The sequence below is a fragment of the Pinus tabuliformis genome, chromosome 4_1 (assembly GCF_031772625.1).
Source record: "Pinus tabuliformis cultivar Carrire ecotype Pingquan chromosome 4_1, CPIR1, whole genome shotgun sequence".
Classification (NCBI taxonomy): Eukaryota; Viridiplantae; Streptophyta; class Pinopsida; order Pinales; family Pinaceae; genus Pinus; species Pinus tabuliformis.
Window position 1 is genome coordinate 823,786,448 of NC_142303.1, and position 26,552 is coordinate 823,812,999.

Below are 26,552 nucleotides of genomic sequence, written 5' to 3' on the forward strand. Positions count from 1 at the left end.
TTTCAATTGATAATATACATATGTAAGTCAATTAAATGGTTATATTGCACCTAGTTTAATTTACTTGGAATGAATATCAAGAGGGGTCATCCTAGAACAAAGGGAACAACATCCCATCTCATGAGATTTCAATTATAATGATCCTGATGTACCTTATTGAGTATTGTAATTTCAGGCTATTAATAGTAATCAAGTGTAGAATGGTATTATCAACAAATAAACATTAATTTTAAATCTTGGTCTACTATTTTTTTTTTTGGTGTGGGGTAAACACCTAAGAGGGATTTGAATTGATGACCTTTTCGCATGGAGTTCGTAGAAAAACACGCATTCATTGTCAATCCAAAGCTCAATGGGCTAAATCTTGGTCTATTATTATTTGGAAATTTAGGTAGATTTACATCACTATACAAATTTTAACCTTATTAGACATTTTCCACTGTAATTTTCTCTCCATTTGAATGAAATAACTTTCACGAAAGGATTGATTGTAGTATTTAGAATCACAAAAACTACTTCTTTACTTTATCTAGTTATGATGAGAAAAAAAAGTGGACACATATGTATGTATTCTTGATCACAATCTTAGTTAGTTTTATATATTGGAAATTGTATGGGTATTTTCTTCATCCTTTTGTGGCAGATAAATTGATTTAGAGAAATCCAATTCATCCATTTACTCCATGAAATTTTATCATTTGAAAAGAAATAAACAATAATTTCATTCCTATCAATAAGGTGGGAAAGCCTTATTCAAATGCATATAGTTACATTGATGCCAGGTTCAAGCTCCGTAGAGAGGTTGTATTGGCATCTTATAGAGAATCCCTTTAAAAGATTAGAAGTAATTATGAGTTACAAAAGTAGAAAAGATTATGTGATATCCAAGTATACATATTTGTTACATATCATGTTGACATGAGATTCAACCTCAATGGTGTTGATTATGGTGTTTTATTTAGTGTAGAAAGTGAAGCTTAATTTGATTGGAAAAAGTCAAAACTTTGGAAGAACAATTCCTTGCTCTACATATCTAGAAATGTATTTATGACATTCTTTTAGGCATTAGTTTCTAACAATGGTCCCAAAATCTTAATGAAAAAATATTATAGATGTGAGATCACTACTAGACAAACATGAACTAATTTAGCAACATCTACTATTATTCACTTATCTCTCTTGTACCTAGATATATTATAGACAAGAAGCAAGTACTATGAAAGAATGATAGCCTAAATAGCCTCTATAGGGACTAACCCTATATATTTTTTTTAATTTTTTATTTTTAGAAACTAAAATTACAACCATAAGAAAATAACATTGGGAACTCAAAAATTATGGAGCATTATATAAAACTTTTCTGAATTTCACTTCATTGAACATATCATCAAATTTACATATTACCAACTAAAACCAAAATGAAGTCATACAAAAGAATATTATAACAACATAGGTACCATTCACCAGGAGACAAGATTCAACTTGACTTGCCGCTATTGCCCTCATTTATTGTCGGTCGCCTCCAAATGTGAATGTCGATGTGCTTAATCCAAATGCAATGACCCACTAGTTGACGTCCCAGCCTACTCCTTGGGTACTCTCCTTCCTTGCGGACCCCCGAGCTGCAATGGGGTTGTACAATGGAGGAATGTAATAGCTAGTAGAGGAGAGCACTCTTTGGCTCAAGAGTCCCCTCTCTAAAGTCCTCTACCTCACCAAACTCAATATAGCTCATAGTCACTACTCTGACATCATCTCATCCATCCAACAATAGGGTCCAGAAAGAGTCCTTTATCCCATGGCATGCCCCTTCTTTTATAGGAGTCCTCATAGGTGACACTTGGAATTTCATGCATAGTTAATTATTTTTGTTAATCCAATATTTTAATTATTCACCCACCCATGTGTCACTCTCTCATCAAGGATCTCCAAAATGATTTACTTTAATTTTAATTTAAAAATAATATTTTTAATCACCTCAAGAAGATTCATATTTCTTCTCCTAGTTGTCTCGTGATCCCATTCTTACTCCTAAGTTTGTGTTCATTACTAATGGCAATTGATAAGTCAAGATTTGATCCCCTATCTACTCCCTAATTTAACTCAAGTTATCTCGTAGATGGATATTCTTATGTTGGTTGTTGCCACATGGTTGTTAATATTTATCCTTACATTTATGTCCCTCTTTCCCCTCTTTACCTAATTAAATTACATTATCTACCTAATATTTTCCAACATGGGAAGGGCAGAGTTTTTAAGGTAAAATATTTTATTTCTTCCTATGATCCTCTTAACCCAAGTTTTATTCTTGATTTAATTACCTCGGTTTCTAACATCATTTACCCTTGACGTGAATTTACCTTGTTTTTCATATCTTTATTATATTTATTAATTTATTTATTTTTAATGATTCCAAGGGTGCCAAGTTTGGTCGTGCCCTTTGAGAACTTCCCTTGAAGTTCCAAGGGTGTCATGCCTAACAATTTATTTGTGATGCCAAGGGTGCCCAGTTGGTCATGCCCTTCAAGAAATCCCCTTGAATTTCCAAGGGTGTCACGCCTAACAATTTATTTGTGATGCCAAGGGTGCCAAGTTGGTCGTGCCCTTCAAGAAATTCCCTTGAAATTCCAAGGGTGCCATGCCACTTTCCCTTCAAGCATTTAGTGGCTACGAGGGGAAAGTATAGGTGCAATGATAGAGACCACTATTATCTCTTATGTTACCTACTATAGTGAGACTAATGGTGTCAAGGATCAAGGAATCCACCTTGATGCACGCCCCCTGATAAAATCCTCACGAGCGACCCAACTTTGGGACCTGCCCTCATGACATCGTGATCTTCAAGGCGAATGTGGTTCAACCTTTCCAGCCAAATTCACAGCGGGAGTGCTAGTGGGTAAGATTAGGGACACTGTCCCACCCCTCCCATGCAGTTCCATCCAATTGTACAACCACATCACCCATATGTGAGTCATTCGGCCAAGCAACTAATATGTGACTGCAACCACTAACATATCATTAGAATATAGATAAACATATATAACAGGTTTTCAAAATTGACTTAGAATTTCAAAGACAAAATATAATTTTTTATCAAACCTGGTGTCTTCAACTTGTCATATGCGAGTACCTCTAGTGGTTTCCTGCCATACTCAATAATCATCAATAACAAGGTTTCTCATTGTTAGTCATTTTCATAATAGCATCATCAACATCACCTAGTCATTCACATCATTGTTCATTGTGAACCGGAACTAATGCAAGTAGGTAACATAGGGGACACATCCATCATGGCTATCATCATCATAGCATTAATGGAAACATACATATCCATCAAATCTATCAACATCGTAACATCAATAGAAAACATACCTATCCATCAAAGCTATCATCATCATGATATCAATAGAGAGCATACATATCCTTTACTGCCATCATCATCATAAATTCAATAGAGACCAAACACAACCATTTATGCTACAATCATCATAATATCAATAGAGAACGTGCATAACCATTAATGCTACAATCATCATAATACCAATGGAGAACATACATAAACATCACAACCACTAATATCACAACCACTAATAATAGAGTTATGTGTCTGTATCCTCAACCTGAGGTCCTCAAAGAATAATGTGTGTGGGCCTTAGGGCTAAATACATGTTAAAGTCATATCATTGTCAGTCAACTAGAGCGGGGCACTACATACACCCCCTCTTAGTAGTAGACTTCATCTCGAATTCCTTGGAATAGATAAGGAAACGGTGACGCATCTCCTCAGCGTCCTCCCAAGTAGCTGAACTGGGACTATAATTGTCCCACTGGACCTTAACCTGGTCCACTAACCATTGTCTAAGCTACAAATTTCGTTGGTCCAGTATGTGAACTGGTTTGGCCATTATTATTCCCTCGTCTGAAACGTGCAAATGACCAGAGTCAATAATATGTGAAGGATCTGAAATATAATGATGCAAAACAAAAATATGAAACACATCATGCATACGCGCTAAAGATGGAGGTAAGGCAAGCCTATATGCCACTGACCCTTTCCTTTCTAAGATTTCAAAAGGTCCCACAAACTATGGAGACAATTTTTTTCTCCCTTTCCAAATCTTATAGAGCTTTTTTGGGGCCTTACTCTCAGGAACACCCTACCTCCCACTTAATAACTTCGGTCTACCCAATGAGCATCAACATGGCTCTTTTGTTGATCTTGTGATTCTTTTAGCATTCCTCCAATCATAGTCATTTGTTCTTCCTTCTCTTGTACCACTTCTAGTCCTATTAATACTCGGTCCTCTAGTCGGTCCCAACTGAGAGGTGTTCTGCAAGGTCTTCCATATAAGAACTCAAATGACTCCATCTTGATGGAATTTTGATAAATATTATTGTAAGTAAATTCTATGAGGGATAAAAACTCATCCCATCTTTTTTTTTGGTCCATCACATACATCCAAAGCATGTCCTCAAGGATTTGATTAGTCTTCTCTATTTGCCCATTTGTCTCTTGGTGATAAGTAGTGCTGAAATTCAACTGGGTTACCAAGGCTTCTTGGAAAATGGTCCAAAACCTTCTTGTAAACACTACTACCCTATCTAATATGATCTTCCTAGGCACTCCATGCAATCTCATAATCTCATCAATAAAAACTTTGGCTATTTCTGGTGCCTTATATGTAGTCTTAACTGGTATGAAATGGGCGGTCTTGGTCAACATGTCCACCACTACCAATATCGAATCATGTCTTCTTGAGGTCATTGGTAGTCCCACAATGAAGTCAATTGATATAACTTCCCATTTAGATTTTGGTATCTCATGGGGTTGCAATAATCCTACTGGATGTCTGTGTTCAACTTTTACTCATTGACACTTTAAGCATCTTGCTACCAAGTTTACGATGTTCTTCTTCATCCCTTTCCAAAAGAAGAGTGGTTTCAGGTCCGCACTCATTTTCTTAACACCAGGGTGTGCCATGTATACTGCGCGATGTGCTTCATTCAAGATTAATTGGTGTATATCTTCATTCGGTGGTACATATATCCTTCCCTGAAATCGTAGTAGCCCATCATTATCAAGGGAGTATTCTTCATATTTTGGGACCCTCATTTCATCCTCCCTCAAACTTTTGCTAACCTCCTGGTACCAAGTGTATTTAAATTATAAAGAAAGTAGTTTCTCCCTCAAATTTGGCTTCAAGGTAATCACTGAAAAAATCCAAGGCCTCCTACTTAGAGCATCAACCACCCTATTTACCGTTCCTTTTATGTAAGTGATATCAAAATCATATTCACTAATTAGCTCAGAACATCATCTTTGTCTTGTGTTTAAGTGGTCTTGAGTGAATATGTGATGTAGCCCACAATGGTCAGTCCTAAGATCAAACTTCCTTCCCAGAAAGTAGTGTCTCCAAATCTTTAGTGCATAAACAATTGTTACCATTTCTACATGTACTAGTCGTATCATCGATGAATCATACATATGCATGATGAATTTGTATCATCATCATGCATATGTTTTAGTTTCTAACATGTCCTCCATGTATGATTCACATGCACACACACACGCACATATATAAAATTTACAATGAAATATGACATAAAATACCATTTATCATTACAAGAAATAATTTTTGTGAGAGGAGGGAGGTAATAAACCAAGATGAGAGTTTACAATATGCATTGTATAAGAGGGATCAAACCAAGCAAATGGAGGTTTGAGTAGATTCCAGAGCCTAAAGCATTTACAAAATACACACAACATAATGCATTGCAGTGGTGAGGAATGTACAAGAGTCAAAATTGTAGATAAATTGTGCTATCAAAGATGAAGGTCTAAAATAAGATGTGCAAGATTGAGGATGAAGCTCAACAATGGCACACATGATGCACGCCCTTCAATTTTTTATTTTTATTTTTATCAAATGAAAAGAAAAAAACCCTAAATCAAAATTGCATTCAAACTTTTAAAAAATTGATTAAATTTTCCTTATATGTCTTCATGTATGATTTCATTGAAGTTTGTTATTAAGTTCATATTTGAGGTTCGATGAACTCAATTTTTTGTTAGGTTCATCAAATCTCAACCTTAAGGTTCAAGTTCAATGAACCCTAAAAAAAGAATGGATTTTATATGCAAATCCAAGGAAAGAAAAGTTCAATATGCCCAGGCCAATAACCTATGTAAGAGCCAAGAAAAGAACAAGCAACCTTAGGGTTTGGTCTCTAGTGGATGGATGAAAATTTTCAAAGCAAATACAACTCTATTCACCTTGCTCAATAAGATGTAAGGCTTGACATAAGATAGAAATCATAGACATCAAGGTGTCACTAGTGCATAAGATACTATTAGAAATACCTTAATCAACACATGTAGGGGTCTTTGTATTGGAAGGATTGCAATGCACAAGCATTATGTTTATTGAATCAACATTGCATTTGTGGCCACTTAATCACTCACAATTATTTTGAACAACTCTGGCAAAGAAGAATAGTGCATGAATACCTTTGAAATGCAATGATCCAAGTGCACAAACAATCATTTATTGTATCAATATTAACTCCTAAAGACTTGATTGTTCACAATTATTTTGATTTTGTTTTTGAATCATCAACAAGACTCAAATTAGTCTTATCATTAAAAATTGTCTAATGTAATTGAAAATACATTGTATTCATTTTTATGACAAATAAAAGGTTTAAATAATGTAAATGCATTGGCAATGAACCATTGGCCAAGTTTAATCCTTCAACGTCATTCATTAAAGAGCATGAGGGTAATGAGAATTTAAAGATGAACTAGATTTTATAATACCCTTCCTATGGTGGGAACTAATAATAATAAACTAAAACATTATCAATAAGAAACAAAATGAAATGTATAATAAGATATTGAGTTTCCCCTCTAACTCAACTAGTAATTTAGTTCCCCTTCAATCCTCAATCTTCTAGAGATTACAAGTTCAAATTGACTAGGAGCTAATGCAAGTACTTTTTGTGCCACCGAGGTCTATATGTTCCAAATCTAAGCTAATTGTGATCGGTCTTATAATAATTCTCACATTGGATGAAAGAGACAAATATAACAACCTCTTAAATGGTAGTTAATAGGTTATCTATCACTTTTTGGGGTTTAAACCAAGCAATTTTCTAGGTTGATTCCCCATTGGCAAAACAACTACTACATTCTTCCTTTATAAATTATCTCTTCGTAATATTAATATAACCAAATTTTAACAACTTATAAAATACATTTTACTAACAAGGAAAAATATAATATTCTACTAACAAGAAAACAAACAGAAATATAAAGAAGAATTGACATATTCTACACCTAGACAATACTAGTCACAGATAAGAATTAAGTATTGAAGATATATGAATATACAGGGATACCAAAACACAAATTCAAAATACTAATCCGTTTCTCTATTGGGTATATCCTAATTTTTTTTCCTTTCTCTATAGTATATTAATGGATACATTGACTTTATTGCCAAACTGTACCAAAAAGGGATCTCACCCAAGAGAGACTTCCAAACACAAATTATCCTACCAATATAATTGAACTTTTGATACTTAGCATTCCTAGTTAACTATTTCTTAGGTTGGTCCCATGTACACATGGGTACTTTTAACACAACATTGATAGAACAAGTGTCCATGATGATGTACGGGAGCATTTTAAATGAATTCGTAACTATAGACACGTAGCTCAAAATACCCTGATCATAAAATAAAATAAGTAAAAAAAATGTCATTTTAAAAATATAGGTAGCAATTTATTCATGGATAATAACTCTCTTGATAAAGTAGCACTCTGTTGGCAACTGATAGCGGTTTTGACTCTAAACAAGTCATGTAACCCAACAATCCAACCATTAAAAACTGGGTCTCTATGCATTTTGCGGCGTTTGATAATATATGTCAGTAGGATTCTCTCATTAAGTGCACGAAACATGGAACATTATCCACCAACATTGCGCCTAGGTACATGTATCTTTATTTGGAAGATAGTAGAAGGATCCATGAAGAGACATAAGGAGAGACTTGTAGCTACAAAGCAAGAATCAATTATCAGGAAAATTTATCTTCAATGATGAATGAAGATTAAAACAATAAGTCCCTCATCTTAAAATTCCCTACGAACTAGTGCAGGCCATCAAATAATCAATTTACAAAGGCTAGTAGATAATCAATCTACAGTGGATCATCATATGCCCTTATTTCGATTCTATGGTGGAAAGTCATACTATATTTGGCACATAGTATTGAGAAATTTTCCATTGAATAGAGATGGCCACACAGATTAATGGTGGAAGGAACTGACTCAATGAGGACTCCAAGTCCATTACCGGAATTGCTTAGGCCAAGACTCAAAACTACGCCATAAGCAGATTCAATATTTGATCGATCCAGCAGATAATTTCATTGAGAAAAGATAAGAGGTCAAATGTATTTAAAACTATAATCCTATCCCAACAACACAACCCTAGTAGTGAACTCCTTGAAAAACAACAAAAACCCTAATTGTGGATTCCTTTAGAAAAAATGAAAAAAACAGAATGCCTTCTGCGTACTGCTCCAGATCTGTGTAGAGAAAACTATGTGTAACAGAGTATGATGAATTGCATGGGTACAGAAGGGAACTGAACCAATTTGTAAGCACCCATTTGTGCATAAGTGTTGCCACGTTGGTGTTCCTTTGATTTGCCCTCTCTGGATGGCTATTTAGGATGATAATATTTGGAACATGGGTATTACCCTTCACAGCACCTTTCCTAATTGGGCAGTTAACGAAACACAGTAATAGAGGGAGATTGTCCAGCTGGTAAAAGACGTTAATAGGAAATTGGAATCAGATTATACAGTGCGTGAATTGTAGGGCTATAGTTTGGCAACTGCATGAAGATTTTTTTTATTTATTTTTTTTGGCTAGAGCATATAGAACATATTTGAAAAAAAAAGATGAGATATATAAAAATCTCATTGTAATGGCCCTGGAAATGGCTATAACGCAGCCATTTCCAATCGCTTTGCTTGATTTTCCATCAGAAGATGCAAGCAAGATTAAAGCGAGGCCATTGCCATCATTTCAGCTTCAAGGAGGAGTTGTTAACCAAAACAGTCGCGCTGTGACCAGAGGAGCCATTGCTTCTAACGGCATTCCCGAGATCGTGAGAAAATTGTGTAATCAGGGCCAAATTAGAGAGGCTCTGTGATTTTTTTTCATGAAATGGAGCAACCTCCCGAATGTTTTACATATATTTGTCTCTTGCAGGAGTGTATTAAGAAGAAATCTTTCTGGGAAGGTAAATCAATCCATGCCCACATGAATAAAAATGGAATTTTTCCAAACACAATTCTGACCAACACCCTTATGAACATGTATGCCAAGTTGGGGAGCTTCGCAGATGCACGTAAATTTTTTGACGAAATGCTTCATCTAGATACCTAATCTTGGAATACACTAATAAAATCTTATTCTGGCCACGGGCCTGCAAAAGAAGCATTGAAACTCTTTCACTAGATGCATAGATCGATTTTCTGGTCTGACCGCTTCACTTATGCTAGCATTCTCTTGGCTTGTGCCAAGTTGGTAGCTCTAGAACAGGGCATCGAGATTCACTAAGAAAAAGTTGGAAGCCAGTGCTAGATTGATGGTTTTGTAGAGAGTGCCCTAGTGGATTTGTATGAAAAATGTGGGAGAATAGACGTTTAAACGAGACACTGTCTTGTGGAACATCATGATAGCTGCATATGGACAAAAGGGACTTGTTAATAAAGCTTTCAATATTTTCCAGGAAATTCCCAAGAGAGATTTGGTTTCATGGAATGCTATAATTACAGGCTATGTGCAGAATGGGTGTGTGGACGTAGCCCAAAAGCTTTTTTGAAAAATACCAAAACCAAATGTTGTTTCCTGGACTGCCATGATCTCAGGATGGGCACAATGAGGAAGCCCTGAAGACTTTTCATGCAATGCAGTGTGCAGGTGTGAAACCAGACATCCAGGAATTTGCTAGTGTTCTTACTGTTTGTGGCAACATGGCAGCTATGCAACAGGGGATGGAAATCCACGAAGAGATAAGCAGAAGTGGGTTTAAATCCAATGCTTTTATGGGAAATTTTCTCTTAGATATTTAACAACTACTCAACACAGAATAATATGTTTCAGGCAGAAATAACAACCCCCAAAATATCACATGATATAGCAGGGGGGGGGGAACAACCAAGCACAATGACTTGCAATTAGATATGCCAACCAAAAAAACCAAACATGAAATCATTAGGCATTCCTTATAGCAGAAGAAAAAAAAAAATCAACAATCAACAATCATGTTTAACAAAACTAGTCATGCATACATGGGCCCATAGGCCTTAAGTGTTCAACATAGCTCTGATACCAAGTGTAGGGAATAACCCTATATTTATTTATTTATTTTTTCTTTAGAAACTAAAAATACAACCATAAGAAAATAACATTGGGAACTAAAAAATTATGGAGCATTGTATAAAACTTTTATGAATTTCACTTCATTGAACATATCATCAAATTTACATATTACTAACTAAAACCACAATGAAGTCATAAAAAAGAATGTTATAACAACATACGTATCGTTCACTAGGAGACGAGATTCAACTTGACTTACCGCTATTGCCCTCCTTTGTTGTCGGTTGCCTCCAAATGTGAATGTCGATGTGCTTAATCTGAATGCAATGACCCACGGTTGACCTTCTAGCCTACTCTTTGGGTACTCTCCTTCCCCGCGGACCCCCGAGCTGCAATGGGGTTGTACAATGGAGGAATGCAATAGTTGGTAGAGGAGAGCACTCTTTGGCTCAAGAGTCCCCTCTCTAAAGTCCTCTACCTCACCAAACTCACTATAGCTTGTAGTCACTACTCTGACATTGTTATGAAACCAGCTCAATAAAAGATAGATCAACGCCTTAGAATTCAGCCTTTTCGAGGGGGAAACCTCCTTTACATTACATAAATGAACAATTCTTGGATGATACAAATAAAAATACCTCCTTTCTATATATAGGAGTCTAAGGGGTCATAACATAATCAGAGCCGACATAACAATAATAATGTAAGGGCCCAATAATAACAATAGTGGGCTTCTATGGGGCACAATACTAACAATATGGGCACTACATGGGTACATCAATATAATAAGTGGGTTGTACTAATAACAATAAGGGGTTACACTAGTAGTATAGGGGCCTAACATGTCCTCAACGCTTGAGTAGTTCTTGATGCTTCTAAATAAAATTCTTGTCCTCCCAAGTGGAATCTTCAGCGGGTAAGTTCTTCCACTTGATGAGATACTCTGAAATTGATCGATTTCGTAGCTGTCGGGTTCTTATTTCTGTGACTGCTCCAGGTTCCAATATGATTTTTCCTTCCTCTTCAATTTCTGGCAATATTGTTTGAATTGGGATCTTTTGCAACTTTTGAATAAGTGGTCATACTTCTTCGTCCTTCTTCCATTCATCCCTTGCTTCGTTTATCCAATTTGGTTGGATAATAGAAATAACACAAAACAATGCTTCCACATCCTCATCCTTGAAGAGTCTTCCCATTTAGTAAGGTTGCCATTTTTTAAGTGCATGTAGTATTGCCAACATTTCCTTCTCATAAATAGCTTGCTTGAGATGTAGCAGTAAAAGTACCCAATCACCTACATCAAAACATTTTTCACTACGATGTTGATCTACCTGTTGTTTCATTTGATTTTTCACTGAAGTGGCGTTATCCTTTAAAAGTTGGAGAACTTGTTGTTGATGTTCGATGTAATCTTTCACTGCTTGAACCTTTTTCTTCTTGATATGTCCTTCTATCTCTAGAGTTTGAGGAGTGGTAATTTCTTCCAATCCTTTACAAGATATGGTCGGATTCATTTCTTGATGCTCGATGTGATCTTTCACTTCTTGAACATTTTTCTTATTGATATGTCCTTCTATCTTGATAGTTTGAGGAGTGGTAATTTTGACCAATGAATTACAAGATATGGTTGGATTCATTTCTTCTTTCTTGATGTGATATTTCACTTCTTGCACCTTTTTCTTCTTGATATGTCCTTCTATATTGAGAGTTTGAGGAGTGGTAATTCTTGCCAATGCTTTACAAGATATGGTCTGATTCATTTCTTCTTTCTCTGGGGTGGGGTCCTAGCGTATATCTTCTTCTTTTGATGTTCTTGATTCTTTTCTTCCTCCTCTTCATATTCTATGTAAAATAATTTCTTCTCAGCACACTTATGACCTTTAGTGCATTTGCTATCACAATTGTAACAAAGCCCTTTTTCTCTTTTTTCTTCCAATTGTTGTGGTGTAACCCTTGTAGGTTGTGGAAGGCTAGGAGAAACAAAACTTCCATCTTTATAGCTGTGAGGGGTATGCTTCTTGGTTTCCATAATTTTGCTTTCCACTATGTCACAAAGCCCTTTTACTCTTTCCAATTGTTGTGGTGTTGCTCTAAAGAAGGTGTTTCTCTTTGTATCCTCATAATGTGCTATCATTTCCTCCATGAAAATTGACCACGTAACATGTTGTTTACGAGAACAAAGCCCTTCATACCATAAAAATTGATCGGTTCTAAATATGAAGATGCAATACATACCTTTTGTAACAGTGGTACACCATGTAGATCAAAATATTGGTACATCTGAAGTATCCAATTTACTGGATCCTTGCCATCAAACTTCCTCATCTTGCTTTTTCTTCATTTTAGGAGCTCGATCTTGAAATGACTGTAACTCTATACTTTCGGATATTTAAGTTCTGAAATTGCTACCTATAGTAACCCTCTATGTCCTCTTTCCAATGCCACCAGCCTGATCCAAATTGGATTCTCCAAGAAAGAGTTATGCACAATCTCCCAAGATGACCTGATTATAGACCTTTCCAGAAGAGCGAACTTGTATGAAGTGCCATGTGTCACTGTTTTCACCTTTGGCACTGAAAAATATATACAAGATACTGCAGTCCGTCCTCTTTCTGTACATTTTTACAAAATTTCAATCCGATTCTCAGAGAGAAAGTCATGACGATTTTCCCAAGATCACCTGTTTGGAATTTAATTCAGGAGTCTTCAAAAATACCAACTTCCTCAGATCATATCTCCGTAAATATAGCGCGAAAAGCTCTGAAATTCAGACCCGAGATTCTGCGTGATTTCTTCTCAAATGGATTTTTTTTAGCTCCTGAAACGTCGCATAAAAAAAGTTATAGTGAAAATTCCACGATGACCTGTTTGGAGCAGCGGAACCCTAGAATCCAAAGCTCTAATTCCAAATGTTATGAAACCAACTCAAGAAAAGATAGAAAATATAGATCAATGCCTTAGAATTCAGCCTCTTCGAGGGGGCAACCTCCTTTACATTACATAAATGAACAATTCTTGGATGATACAAATGAAAATACCTCCTTTCTATATATAGGAGTCTAAGGGGTCATAACATAATCAGAGCCGACATAACAATAATAATGTAAGGGCACAATAATCACAATAGTGGGCTTCTATGGGGCACAATGCTAACAGTATGGGCACTACATGGGTACATCAATATAATAAGTGGGTTGTACTAATAACAATAAGGGGTTACACTAGTAGTATAGGGGCATAACAGACATCATCTCATCCACCCAACAGTAGGGTCCAGAAAGAGGCCTTTCTCCCATGGCATGCGCCTTCTTTTATAGGAGTCCTCATAAGTGACACTTGGGATTTCATGCATAATTAATTATTTTTGTTAATCCAATATTTTGATTATTCACCCACCCATGTGTCACTCTCTCATCAAGGATCTCCAAAATGATTTACTTTAATTTTAATTTAAAAATAATATTTTTCCTCACCTCAAGAAGAGTCCTATTTCTTCTCCTAGTTGTCTCGTGATCTTCTTTTTACTTCTAAGTTTGTGTTCATTACTAAATTCAATTGATAAGTCAAGATTTGATCCCCTATCTACTCCCTAATTTAACTCAAGTTATCTCTTAGATGGATATTCTTATGTTGGTTGTTGCCACATGGAGGTTCTCTAAATTTCTGTAAAATTTAATGTATTAATCTTATTTTAATTCACCATCCTCTTCTCTTAATTATGTTTAACTATTTTAGGGTTAGTATTTATCCTTACATTTATGTCCCTCTTTCCCCTTTTTACCTAATTAAATTACATTATCTACCTAATATTTTCCAACATGGGAAGGGCAGAGTTTTTAAGGTAAAATATTTATTTCTTCCTATGATCCTCTTAACCCAAGTTTTATTTTTGATTTAATTACCTCGGTTTCTAACATCATTTACACTTGATGTGAATTTACCTGGTTTTTCATATCTTGATTATATTGATTAATTAATTTATTTTTAATGGTTCCAAGGGTGCCAAGTTTGTTCGTGCCCTTTGAGAACTCCCCTTGAAGTTCCAAGGGTGTCACGCCTAACAATTTATTTGTGATGCCAAGGGTGCCTAGTTGGTCGTGCCCTTCAAGAAATTCCCTTGAATTTCCAAGGGTGTCATGCCCAACTTTGGGATCTACCCTCATGACATCGTGATCTTCAAGGCAAAGGTGGTTCAACCTTTCCAGCCCAAGTCACAGCGGGAGTGCTAGTGGGTGAGATCAGGGACACTGTCCCACCCCTCCCATGCAGTTCCATCCAATTGTACAACCCCATCACCCATATGTGAGTCATTCGGCCAAGCAACTAATATGTGCCTGCAACCACTAACATATCATTAGAATACAGATAAACATATATAGCAAGTTTTCAAAATTGACTTAGAATTTCAAAGACAAAATATAACTTTTTATCAAACCAGGTGTCTTCAACTCGTCATATGCAAGTGCCTCCGGTGGTTTCCTGCCATACTCAATAATCATCAGTAACAAGGTTTCTCATTGTTAGTCATTGTCATAATAGCATCATTAATATCACCTAGTCATTCGCATCATTGTTCATTGTGAACTATAACTAATGCAAGTAGGTAACATAGGGGACACATACATCATGGATATCATCATCATAACATTAATGGAAACATACATATCCATCAAATCTATCAACATCGTAATATTGTTAAAATTGGCAACCAGGGAAAAAATTCATGTGGGTCATCTTATTCATGGCTAATAATATTTTTATTAAATTCCTCTCGTCGAGAGGTGTAGGATTGATATAAATATCATCCAATTCCGATAAGTATTCATGGAGATATTAATTTATTTTGATTATGGAATTATTATCAAGCCGACCTACAACTCATGTAGGCTCAGAAGCCCAACAGTCGCATCTATTCACCCACCAACGTTGTGTATAAATATACACTACAACAAAACCAGCGATTTGCGCCAGATTTAGCGCCAGATTTTAGTGCATTTTTTTTGTAATTGTGATGAGCAACCTGGCGCTAAATCTGGCTCTATTGTACAATTTTTAAAGCGTCCTTTTTTGCACCTGATTTTGCATCCTTTTTCACGCTAGATTTTGCATCATTTTTTACACCAAACTATGCATCATTTTTTGCATCAAATTTTGAACCAAGATTTGCATCTTATTTTATGACAGGTTTTGCTTCTAGTTTTGTGTCATTTTTTGCATCTATTTTTCATTCTCTTTTGCTTCCTATTTTGTGTCATTTTTTGCTTCCATTTTTGCACCATCATTTGCATCAAGTTTACACTGTATTTTGAATCCAATTTAACGTCTTTTTATGCATCCATTTTGTGTCAGTTTTTGCATCTAGTCTTACGCCAGGTTTTGTATCTAGTCTTACACTAGTTTTTGCTTCTATTTTTGCACCAGCTTTGGTGCCTATCTTTGCACCATGTGTTGAATTTGATTTAGCACCAAATTTTGCATCCATTTTTGTGCCCATTTTTGCATCTTTTTTTGGACCATTTTTTACATCCACATTTACGTTTGATTTGTCTCCATTTTTCCCATCTCATTTTGCACCATATTTTGCGTCATTTGTTTCATCCAATTTTGCATCATTTTTAACACCATCTCTTGCATCTAATGTTACATCATTTTGAGCATCGAAATTTGCATTTATATTTGCATCTTATGTTGAGTCATGTGTTGTGTCCACCTTTGCATCTTATTTTGTGTCTAATGGTACATTCAATTTAGAGCCATTTTTTACGTCTACTTTTGTATTTGTTTTTGCACCAAGTTTTGCATCCAATTTTAAGCTATTTTATGCCCCTTTTTGCACCATTTTTTTGTCTACTTGTGTCCAATGTTGCACCATTATTTACACCGACTTTTTCATCCAATTTTGCATTTTTTTGGTGTCTAGTTTTACATCGTTTTCACCATCCAAATTTGCATCTTTTTTTGCCTCATTTTGTGTCCACATTTGCATATAATTTTGTGTCTGAGTTCGAGCCTAAATTTGCATGTGATTAGGAATCATTTTTTACATCCAATATGGCATCCTTGGTTTCACCTTTTTTCAGCCCCATTTTGCATCTTGTTTTATGTCTTTTCTTACATCTTTTTTTTTTCCTTTTTTGCACCCAAGTTTGCATCCCAAATTTACACCATTATTTGCATCATCATTTGGCATATTAATTTGTAACGTTTTTTGTTTCTTTTTAGCGCTCAACTTTGCATCTTATTTTACATCTAGTTGTTGTCTTTTTTTGCATCTAATTTGGTGCCCATTTATGTGTCCTTGTTTTTGCCCAATTTGATATCCTTTTGTATGCCATGTTTTGTTCCCTTCTTTGTGTCAACTATTGCACAATTTTTCACTTCTAATTTAAAACACTTTGTATTTCAATTGTTTGCATTTTGTATTAATTCCTAGTTTAACATCCAATTTTACTTTCAATTTTGCATCCATGGTTACATCCGCATTTGACTTCTTATATAGAGTATATTTTTCTTTACATATATGACCCCCTTTATAGATTCATAGTGAAATATATGATAGTTTCTAAATATCATTAAAGCAGATATCACAATTCAAAATCATTTGTAAAGAAATTTAAGAGAAATTGACAACATCCATCCAAAAAAATAACAATGTGTCATTAACAATTTTCAAAACATGTATAAAATAGCAACATAATACTAATAAAATCAGTATTATTTTTAATCAAAACAACTAAAATTAAAATATGATTAACAAATCAAAATATTTCATGAATATCGTTATTCTACGATAAATTAACAACATACATAAATCAAACTCATCGTATGATTACAAAATCAAAATGTCTCATTGATATAGGGTAAATTCACAACACCCATTTAAACATAAAAATGTCATTCTACACAATAATTTCTTCATAAAAAACAATGCATGTGCATGCCTAGCTACCACCACCAAGATCATCCTCATGATCATCTTGACCATCCTCATTACTCTGATCCACATCATCACCAACACCGCAACTATCATCATCATCTCCTCCCTCACCACCATCATCCTCATCCTCATCCTCATCCTCATCATCTCCTGATATATGTTGAACATAATTTGGATCATCGTCTTGGCAATCATTACCTATAGCATTCTGACAAAAAAAATCAATATTACATGTTAGTATTAATTACATAACACAACGCATGTTTTTGTTATACAATGTTAACCATAAAATGAGGTAAGATATAATATCTAATAGTACTAAAAAATAAAATGAAAATATGGTTTAAAAGTATATTGGAAATCCAACTAAGATTACATACCATAGAGTCCATCCAAACAACAAATTCAACCCATCTCTTTTGCTGCAGCACCTCCTTTTCCAAATGATTTGTAGGTCTTCAGGGTAAAAATATATATCCCATGGTTTATATTTGGCCTTAAAAAACAGTAGAAAAAAAAAATTTGAGAACACAGGAGCAAGATGAAAAAGGAATTGCATGTCTAAACATTTTGAAGTCTCAAAAAGCATTCATCAACATAGAGAAGACTACAACACTACTCTTCACTTCCAAGTTTTCAACTAATGGATTTAACTGACCAGCAATGTTTTTTGCATGAACCATGCTCAAATGCTCAAGATGAGGTAATGAATGGATGTTATGCGCCTATCTATGAAATTGCAACCACAGGCATACATGTAAGTGCAAATTTGTAAATCTCATACCCAGATTTACCCATCATCAAGCACACAACTTTTGCGGGATCCATTTGACATATCTTATGTTTAAGAAGGAATAACATCCTTGAAGAGACTCATGGCTTTTCTTAGGGAAGGATCTTTGCATGCAGAATCTAGATTAACTCTAAACATTTCAATCAAACTAAGGTAAAAAGGCAACAATCCATCGGTCAAACCTCACAGGTTAAAAGCACCCGCTGAGTTTCACACAAATGAGAAAGCCTAAGGGAAAAGATTTGAGACATGCATGCTACATGATTTCATGTAGGATAAGTACCTAAGCTTAAGGCAAAAGATTTGAGACATGCAAATGTATGAAGTACAAGATTCAGATAAAGAGAAAGAAGCTCCTTCATGCCATATTCTCACTGACAGTGAATCTCAGATTAGGTACTTATCAAGCATGAAATCATGTTGCATGCCAAGCATGAAATCATGAAGCACACACCATGATAAGATTATCTAACTCCAACTACTGCATCAAGATGAAAAATTCAGCACTCTAGACAGTCACATAAGAATAAAAAAACATTCAAAAGATATGAATGCATATTAGCCACTATAGAGGACCAAAACATAAACTTACGCCATAGACAGTGTGGCTGAACCTTTCCCTGCTTTTGCTTCAACAACTTCAGTTCCTCCATCCTGTGTGCGCTTTGTCAAGGCTTTAATGTCCTCCTCAGACAATACAGAGTTTGGCTTTGGTGTTGCCTAAAAAAAATTATCAAAACAAAAAAGTGTTAGTTCCCTTTTTAACTGTATTGAAGGGTAGGTAATTATGATCTCATTTTATCTTTGATAAATTAATCTTCTAATATCCAAGAGTAAAGAACAAACTCAAGATGAGGATCCAACAAAGTCATATACATGTGAAAAAAGTGGAAGAATTGTAACACCCGCATGTCCACCTACAACAGGAACATCAACTTCTGCAGACAGCATAGGATGACATCAACAACAAACATAAAACTGAGAATTGTATCTAATGTTAAAAAAAGCATGATGTTGGTAAGATCCTGCAGCATATCATGTATTGGGTCTAGCCCAGATGGTTGTGTGCAAAGACTGTTATCCTTCCCACCCGGGTTCAATTCCCTCAAGTGACATCTTGAGCTGACTATATTTCTGATGGCCTTGAGCCCTATGATACCATCCTTGAAATGAGGAGAAGTGCCTGGCATGTTTGCCCAGGATGCATATTTCATGATTAAATTATAAAAAATAAAAATATTTTACAGAATACTAAATATTTGAGAGTAGCTAAGCATAACAAGCCAGAATTTTAAATACCTTCAACAGGAACTCCTGCTTTTGAAGCATAGAACGTCTTTGCGCGGACAACATCAAGAGTTAACACCAAAGAGTTTCTTTTCATTATAGGTCCCTGCCTTCTTAAAAACCTCAGTAGTTATTGGTACAGTAGAATTTACAGGATTGCTGATGATATTTACAATTGCCTGCCATGGATATCAAGTCCTCAGCAATGCCATAAAAACCAATTCTAGATGATTTCTTGAATCCAAATATACCATTCCTGATAGAAGGAAAACATTATCCAGTACACTCTCCCCCCTCTCCATATCTCTATCTATATAATATGTAACAATATACTATACATACTGTACACACACACCAGTACATGAACAAAACAAATAATTGTGAAACATACTTCTTTATCTATTAACTTGCCACACTAATGGTAGTACATACTGATTGTATGTAATATATAATGTTATAGAGGATACCTCGTGATCAAGTGGATTTGTGCACAGTTAAATAGAAGACCAAGGATATTTTTTATATTGATATTCATATGCCAATTTTCTCAAAAGTCCAAAAGCTAAGTTACTAACTACAAGAGGAGAAACAAGAATAACAGGGCTTTAACAGTGGCTGCAAACTTGCATTGGACTACACAGCTAATTACTCTTAAGTTCATTTCAATTAGTATTTCCTTCTTATGGGCAAAAGTTAGCTGCAATTTGTCTAAATAAAGAGTCAATAATGAGTCAATCACCTATTCGTTTGACTCAAAGAAGTCTTCAAGCTTCGTTAACCTCTCCAGTAGAATTGATTATATACAAGAACAGTATGTAAATCTAGATCAACAACTTGCTTAAAGATTCTTGCAAATATGTATTTGTATATATTGCCATCTCTATAGATCTCAAACATACAAAGCCTTCGACAAAGCAACTTACAATGAACGTCATGCTTATTCCTATGAAATAGTCAATAAGAAAATCGCATGAAAACAAAAACTTCAAAGAAGATCATAAATCATGACAACTTACCTCTGGGCAGTATTTTGCAATTGCAGAGCAAAGAGATTTAACAATCCCTGCATTGATGTTGAAGAGATCATCACGGGTCATGCCAGGTTTTCGAGGCACACCAGCAGGAATGATCACAACATCTGCATTCTCCAATGCTGTGCCAAGTTGTTCCTCTCCCATATATCCTGCAACCTGCACCCAGGTCACACTGCTGTGAATTACTAACAAGGTCGTGACACAAGCATGATAAAATCAATATGGCAGTACCAAATTAAATGATAAATATGTAGACCAAAAAATAAGAAAAGAAATTATTATCGCAAAGTTCCAAAAGAAGTAAAACTTGTTATCCTTGTTCCATGACCCAAGCAATGGTATGTCCTCCTCATAGTGAACAAGAATAGGATTATTTGTATTCTATAGTAAAATCCACCTTTTGGCTTTTACCGAGGAGATAGAGCACCAAAAGCAATGATTATGCTCGTAGGAGATTGAAGACCTATACCAACCCACGTTTCAATCAGGGTATAATCTTGTCTAATCCAGGTATACGACATTTCAATCAGGGTATAGTCTTTACTATGTACCTATCAACATTTTCAACCATATCAGAATACAAATATTTGAGCCCAGTGTTTCAAAACTATCTTGTGAGAAATGCATTAAGGAGCCTTACTAATATATATTTCTGCAATTCATATGCTTTTATGTTCTCTATCTCGGATGTCTATTTATTTTTAGGAGGATGGAACAGGCAGTGCATATGTTGTTGGTGCTCGTGGAGCAAGGGGCTTAGAATTAACTGTTGCAAGTGAAGTTTTTGAAGAATCTGGCCAGTCACCTGTGCGTGGTACACTAGACTATTTGCAAGGCCTTAAGGTCTGTGTTTCACACTTACGCTTTGTTGAAATACTACCATTATATAAAGAAGTATTGAAGATCAGTCATTGTGTTGATTTAATGAATGTTATAACTTATTACAACAGATGCTTGGAGTGAAGAGAGTCGAGAAAGTACTTCCCACAGGTACTACTCTGACAGTTGTTGGCGAGGTATTGTTGTGCTTGACACAAGACAGTTCCATGTATTTAAATCATAATATTAGATTTTTTGATGTTTATTCATGTATCCCTGTAATTGTGAAAGAACTGTTGAGATTCTATGGTCATTGTTGAAATGGTGGACTGGGCAATTTTACTATGTGAGAGAGTATCCTGATGACTGTGTGAAGACAATGCCAAGGATAAAAGATTATTTGGAACGTCAGTGCCTGGCACTACATATTACACTACTTTGTCTTGATGTTTGACTTACTCTTGGTTTTTAAATTTTGATGCTTATTGATGTTCATTGTTAACTAAAAGGATGTTCCTTTTAGTCATTTAGTTTCTAGAGGATTATCCAACAATGCCATGAAGGAAACTTGAAGACTAGAAATTGTGCCACTTTTGTTATGATCAGAAATATCTTTCCAAATGCAAACACCAAAGTTGCATTGAGAATATGGCTAAGCTGGTCCATGCCTGCCCTTTTGACTTTGCCTAGTGTTTATAGGACCTTAAGATGTTTTTTACCAATTTAAAAAGCAGTGCCTTGATCCGGTTGTCTTCATCTAGATCAATTTTCACTTTAAGCTCTTTGTGTTGTATTGGGATCCAATAATACTTTTTATTTGAGAATGGCTAAGCAGGTCCAAGCCTGCCCTTTTGACCTTGCATAGTGCTTATAGAACCTTAGCTGGTTTTTCCCAATTTCAAAGGCAATGCCTCAATCCAATTGTCTTCCCCTAGACTAATTTGCGTTTTAAGCTCCTTGTGTTGTATTGGGATCCAATAATACTTTTATTCGAGGATGCTTGATTTTGATTCTCTATTAAATTTAAAGTTTAAGAGCACTGAATAGGCAAGAAATCTAAAGCAGTTGCTTAGAGTATATGACTTATTTTGGCCAGTTTCATTTATCTCCGATCCTCTATGACTGTTTGCATAATGAGTCTTCCGTCATCGTCATCTAGCAAAGAATGTTTGGAATCAATCAGTAGTTGTTCTAGAAAACCCATGAAGAAAAATTTGGATTATTTGTTGAAATAAATAAAATGATTTTCTCTATGCTGTACTTTGATGTAGGTCATGGAAGATGATATAGGGACAATTCGAATCAAGAAGCAAAGTTTTCAATTCTTTGTTGAAATAAATAACATGGTTTTCTCCATGCTGTACTTTTATGTAGGCCATGAAAGATGACATAGGGACAATTCGAATTCAGAAGCCTCGCAAAGGGCCATTTTATGTCTCCCCAAAGAGTATTGACCAACTTATTGCAAATCTTGGCAAATGGGCAAGGTAGTTAGTTCCTTTGAGAATTTTGCATTACAAGATTCTTTTTCCATGAATATTGTGTGTTTCTGTTCCACAGAATGTACTTATAGAGAAGCTTGGCATCAGGTGGTACAAGTTTGCATCTCTGGGATTAACCATTTTCGGTTTGTATTTAATGACAACACATGCCATCCGGCATATTATGGAAAGGAGAAGGCACCGTGAATGGCAAAGAAGGTTGAGTGCTTATATTTACTTCATATTTTTTGGTGTAAATGATACCATCGAAAATACCTATTCATTTGATGTCAGCCCAATTAAAATTTGTTTCCTGTAGGGTAAGGAGAGCTGCAGCTCAGCGGAGGGAGCAGAATGTCCATGAAGGTAAGCTCCAGAATTTGTTGCAGTCACTTCAGATTTGTCCTAGAATTATTCTTCATAGAATATCCAAAAGAAGTATCTTTGCTATAAATAATTTTCAAGTAATTTGAATTGCCCAGGGGTTCAGAATGATGCAGGGAGCGAACATGATCATGAAGTGAAAAGGGAGAATCCCATGCCAGCTCTGTGTATTATATGTTTGGAGCAAGAATATAATGTAGTCTTTGTTCCGTATGTTTCATCCTTCTACTTCTTACAGCGAACCTCTTTTTTGGGTAGAAACTGTTTTCAGGCTTATGTAACTTGATGATTACATAGCTTAATATTAATAGTCTTTTAAGTGGGTGTGCTGTTGGTGCAACAGGTGTGGCCATATGTGCTGCTGTACATCATGCTCATCACGCTTATCAGAATGTCCTCTGTGTCGGAGGCACATTGAACAAGTAGTCAGGATGTACCGGCACTGATACTAAATATATATTGAGAATGCCACAGGCAACTCTAAAAATATACATAGAGGAATTGGACATTTAGTGATTTGGATAGTGTAATTCAATGTGATCTCCAATTCCTTTCAAGGGATAAATGGTTATTTGTATGTCTGGCGGGGGCTAAATGCCACAACTCGCTAAACAAAATAGTAGCCATTTAACTAATCCTCTTTAAATGTGATGATCAAAGGGAGCATTGTACGACTGAATAGGACCTTAGTTTTATCATTTAAGACTCTTATCCAATCCAGGTATAAAAGTGATGCTGTGATAAATAATTAGCATCTCACAAGCCACTTTAGGGAGTTTATTCAACCTTAGTTTAATTTACGCTGCGAAGACTATTTTGATTTAATCTACTCATGGATAAAGAGGCAAATCTAAACGACCCCAAAAAGGTTGGATATAGAGGCAAATCCAATATGCAGAGGGTCATCAATTCAATCCTCACAAAATAACAAATTGACAATGAAATGAGACTATTCTAACTTCTAAGTAGTCATTAGGCCAAGTATGACTTAGATCCATCAGATCAAAAAGTCCTATTAAGCAGAGGCATATGATCCAGCCGTGGATTCTGCTAAAAATATAGATGCACTTTTCATCAAAAAAATATGAACTACCTCGTCCATTGGGCTGTGGTTTAGTGGCAAGTTGTAGGGTGCTTGTCATGAGGATGACCCAGGTTCAAAACCCAGGAGGCATATTCCCATGATAATGCGGCTGCCCATGTCATTCCAAAATATGAAGTCGGGTTAACGTGATAAACACCAGTTCAATGATAATGCAGAGGTGCTGTTAATGATGACCCCTGTGCTATTGAGGTTTGCACAGATGAGCCCATCTGCAAGTCATGCGTGACTTTGATGAATAGATGCAATTAAGGTGTTTCACCCACGCCAGTCAAAAGGCCTTGACCAAACAAAAACAATAATAGTGAGCCCAACCTCAATTTCAACCTTCTCCTATCAATAGCAAATACTACTACTGCTAATAATAATAATAAGCACAGCCCAAATTTCAATCTAGCCATAAATGTCAGGCAGATTGTAGTCAAGTAGTTAAATCATAGCACTTTCAGTGCCCTCTTAGAAGTATGTTGCGGCATTATCTCACCATCGGAGTTAACTACCATATTGAGATTCAACAGACAAGATCAGGTGCAAATCCTGCATGAAATTGGTGGAATAGAGATTCTATGTTTGTAGCATCTACAATGAGGGCAAAACCCACTATGTTAACAGAAATACATTTGCCAACAAGAAAACAATCAAAAATAATAATAATGTAGCCCTCAATATCTGCCTCTTTTGAAATGGCCCAAAGAATGTCAGGTATAGTCAAATCCAATATTCACGGTGTACAATACAATCGTTTTAGAATGACAATGTGATGGGCGTTGCTTCAATGGATTGTTGGGCCAAATGTCACCTAGATTCATAAAATTAAAAACCCTAATCGAGTAGGTGCACATGATGCAGCCATGGATTTCCACGAAATAAATATCTAGGTGCTTTTTTTCATCAATCAAAATATGCACAAACACATTTACAAACTGACCATGAAAGTGAATTGAGTTGACCATTAACGTGAATTGGGTTGTGTTTAAGAAATTAAATCATTGCGCTTTCAGGGCTCAAACCCACGTTCAAAAGCCCCGGAAGGCATATTTCCTGCAAAAATGTGGCCAAAAGAATAAATTCCACATTCGAAGAATCCCAGAGACCTTGACAGGTTATAGCAGTGGAGTCTAAGCCTGGTATAAGGCCTGGTTCCTTTAAAAAAATAGGCGCTTACCAAAATAAATAAAGTATCTGACCATGGACAATATCAGAAACGTAAAATCAAAGAACTAATAACAGGTAAAACACTAACGAAAAGTAGATCCTACCAAGTGGGTCATCGTACGATCGATCCCAATGGAGATCCCTTGAAACTAAAATCAAAACATCTCTATCGTTCGCAGAGAGAACAGATCCAGCATACAGAGAAAAAAAAAACGCGGTAGGAAAAGAGGAACCCACCTCAGCACAGCTGTTGATGTGGCCGACATCTGCAGCCACACCTGGAGTGCCAGCGATATCATAGAGCGCCAACTTTGACACCAGAGGATTGAGTTTCATCAGAAGAGCCAATGGCTGCCCGATACCCCCAGCAGCTCCCAACACAACAACCTTGCGTGGCGGACTTCCACCACTCGAATAAAACCTTCTCGGCATAACATTAGTTTTGAAAGAAGAAGATGATGCATTCTTCAGTGCAGATCCCACCAATCGTCGCATTGCAGAACTCATTTTTGCCGCTGGTAACACTGAAAGAATGCAAGCTGAAGGCAGATGAAGAAGAAGGGGGAGATTCCAGAGCTTAAAGGCCGAATCAATGGAGATGTGTGGATACGACTTTTTTAAAAGGGATTTTAAAGCCTCACGGTACTATGCAGGGCTTTGGTTTAATCTATTTTATTGCGAAATTCTTAGTTATTGACAATCAGACAACTCGTGATAGAAATCCCTCTTTTGGGGGGACGAGGTTGGGAATGGAACATCATGTGATCGAAATTTTCAGTTGGTCAAATGTTAATTAAGTTATTATAAAATAGAGATATTTTTTATTTTATTTTTTTAAATAAATTTAATAATATTAGGAGATTTTTATCAAACTCTGGTTAGGGGTCAGACTAGTTTACAATGTATTTAAACATTGCAAATCTCGGTGTGTTTAAAAGGAAAGTGTTTTTTTTTTCAGGGGTGTTAGTTATTTATGGAATATGTCATATTGTGGATATTTTGATTGATATTGGACCATTTTAGTTGTTTGTTATGTATGTCGAATAGTCCAATCCCAAGGAATCCTCGAAAGTGGTGAATCTTTGCAGAGAATCTTTAAAAGTGGTGAATATGATGTTAGGGTGTTTTTTAAAAGGGAGTGATAATTGAGATAGCTATATA

The 26,552-nt window shown here is 35.7% G+C and overlaps 1 protein-coding gene and 1 pseudogene across 2 annotated transcripts; one reads left to right on the forward strand and one right to left on the reverse strand.

Annotated features, from left to right (window-relative positions):
* Positions 1–17,325: 17,325 nt before the first annotated feature.
* Positions 17,326–25,999, reverse strand: LOC149178770 (malate dehydrogenase, mitochondrial-like). Of its 2 annotated transcripts, XR_016258221.1 has the most exons (4): positions 19,429–19,489; positions 19,006–19,067; positions 18,722–18,849; positions 17,418–17,544 (listed from the first exon to the last, which is right to left on the reverse strand). XR_016258221.1 is itself a non-coding variant. In XM_089420425.1 (3 exons), the coding sequence occupies exons 1-3, from the start codon at positions 25,896–25,898 to the stop codon at positions 17,341–17,343; spliced, it is 648 nt and encodes a 215-aa protein (XP_089276551.1). In that variant the 5' UTR covers positions 25,899–25,999; the 3' UTR covers positions 17,326–17,340. The 2 variants fall into 2 exon arrangements, 1 of the variants encoding a protein (XP_089276551.1); XM_089420425.1 differs by lacking the exons at positions 18,722–18,849; positions 19,006–19,067; positions 19,429–19,489 and adding exons at positions 20,433–20,606; positions 25,629–25,999 and having other exon boundaries at positions 17,326–17,544.
* LOC149178771 (E3 ubiquitin-protein ligase SP1-like) lies at positions 21,099–23,580 on the forward strand (annotated as a pseudogene).
* Positions 26,000–26,552: the final 553 nt, after the last annotated feature.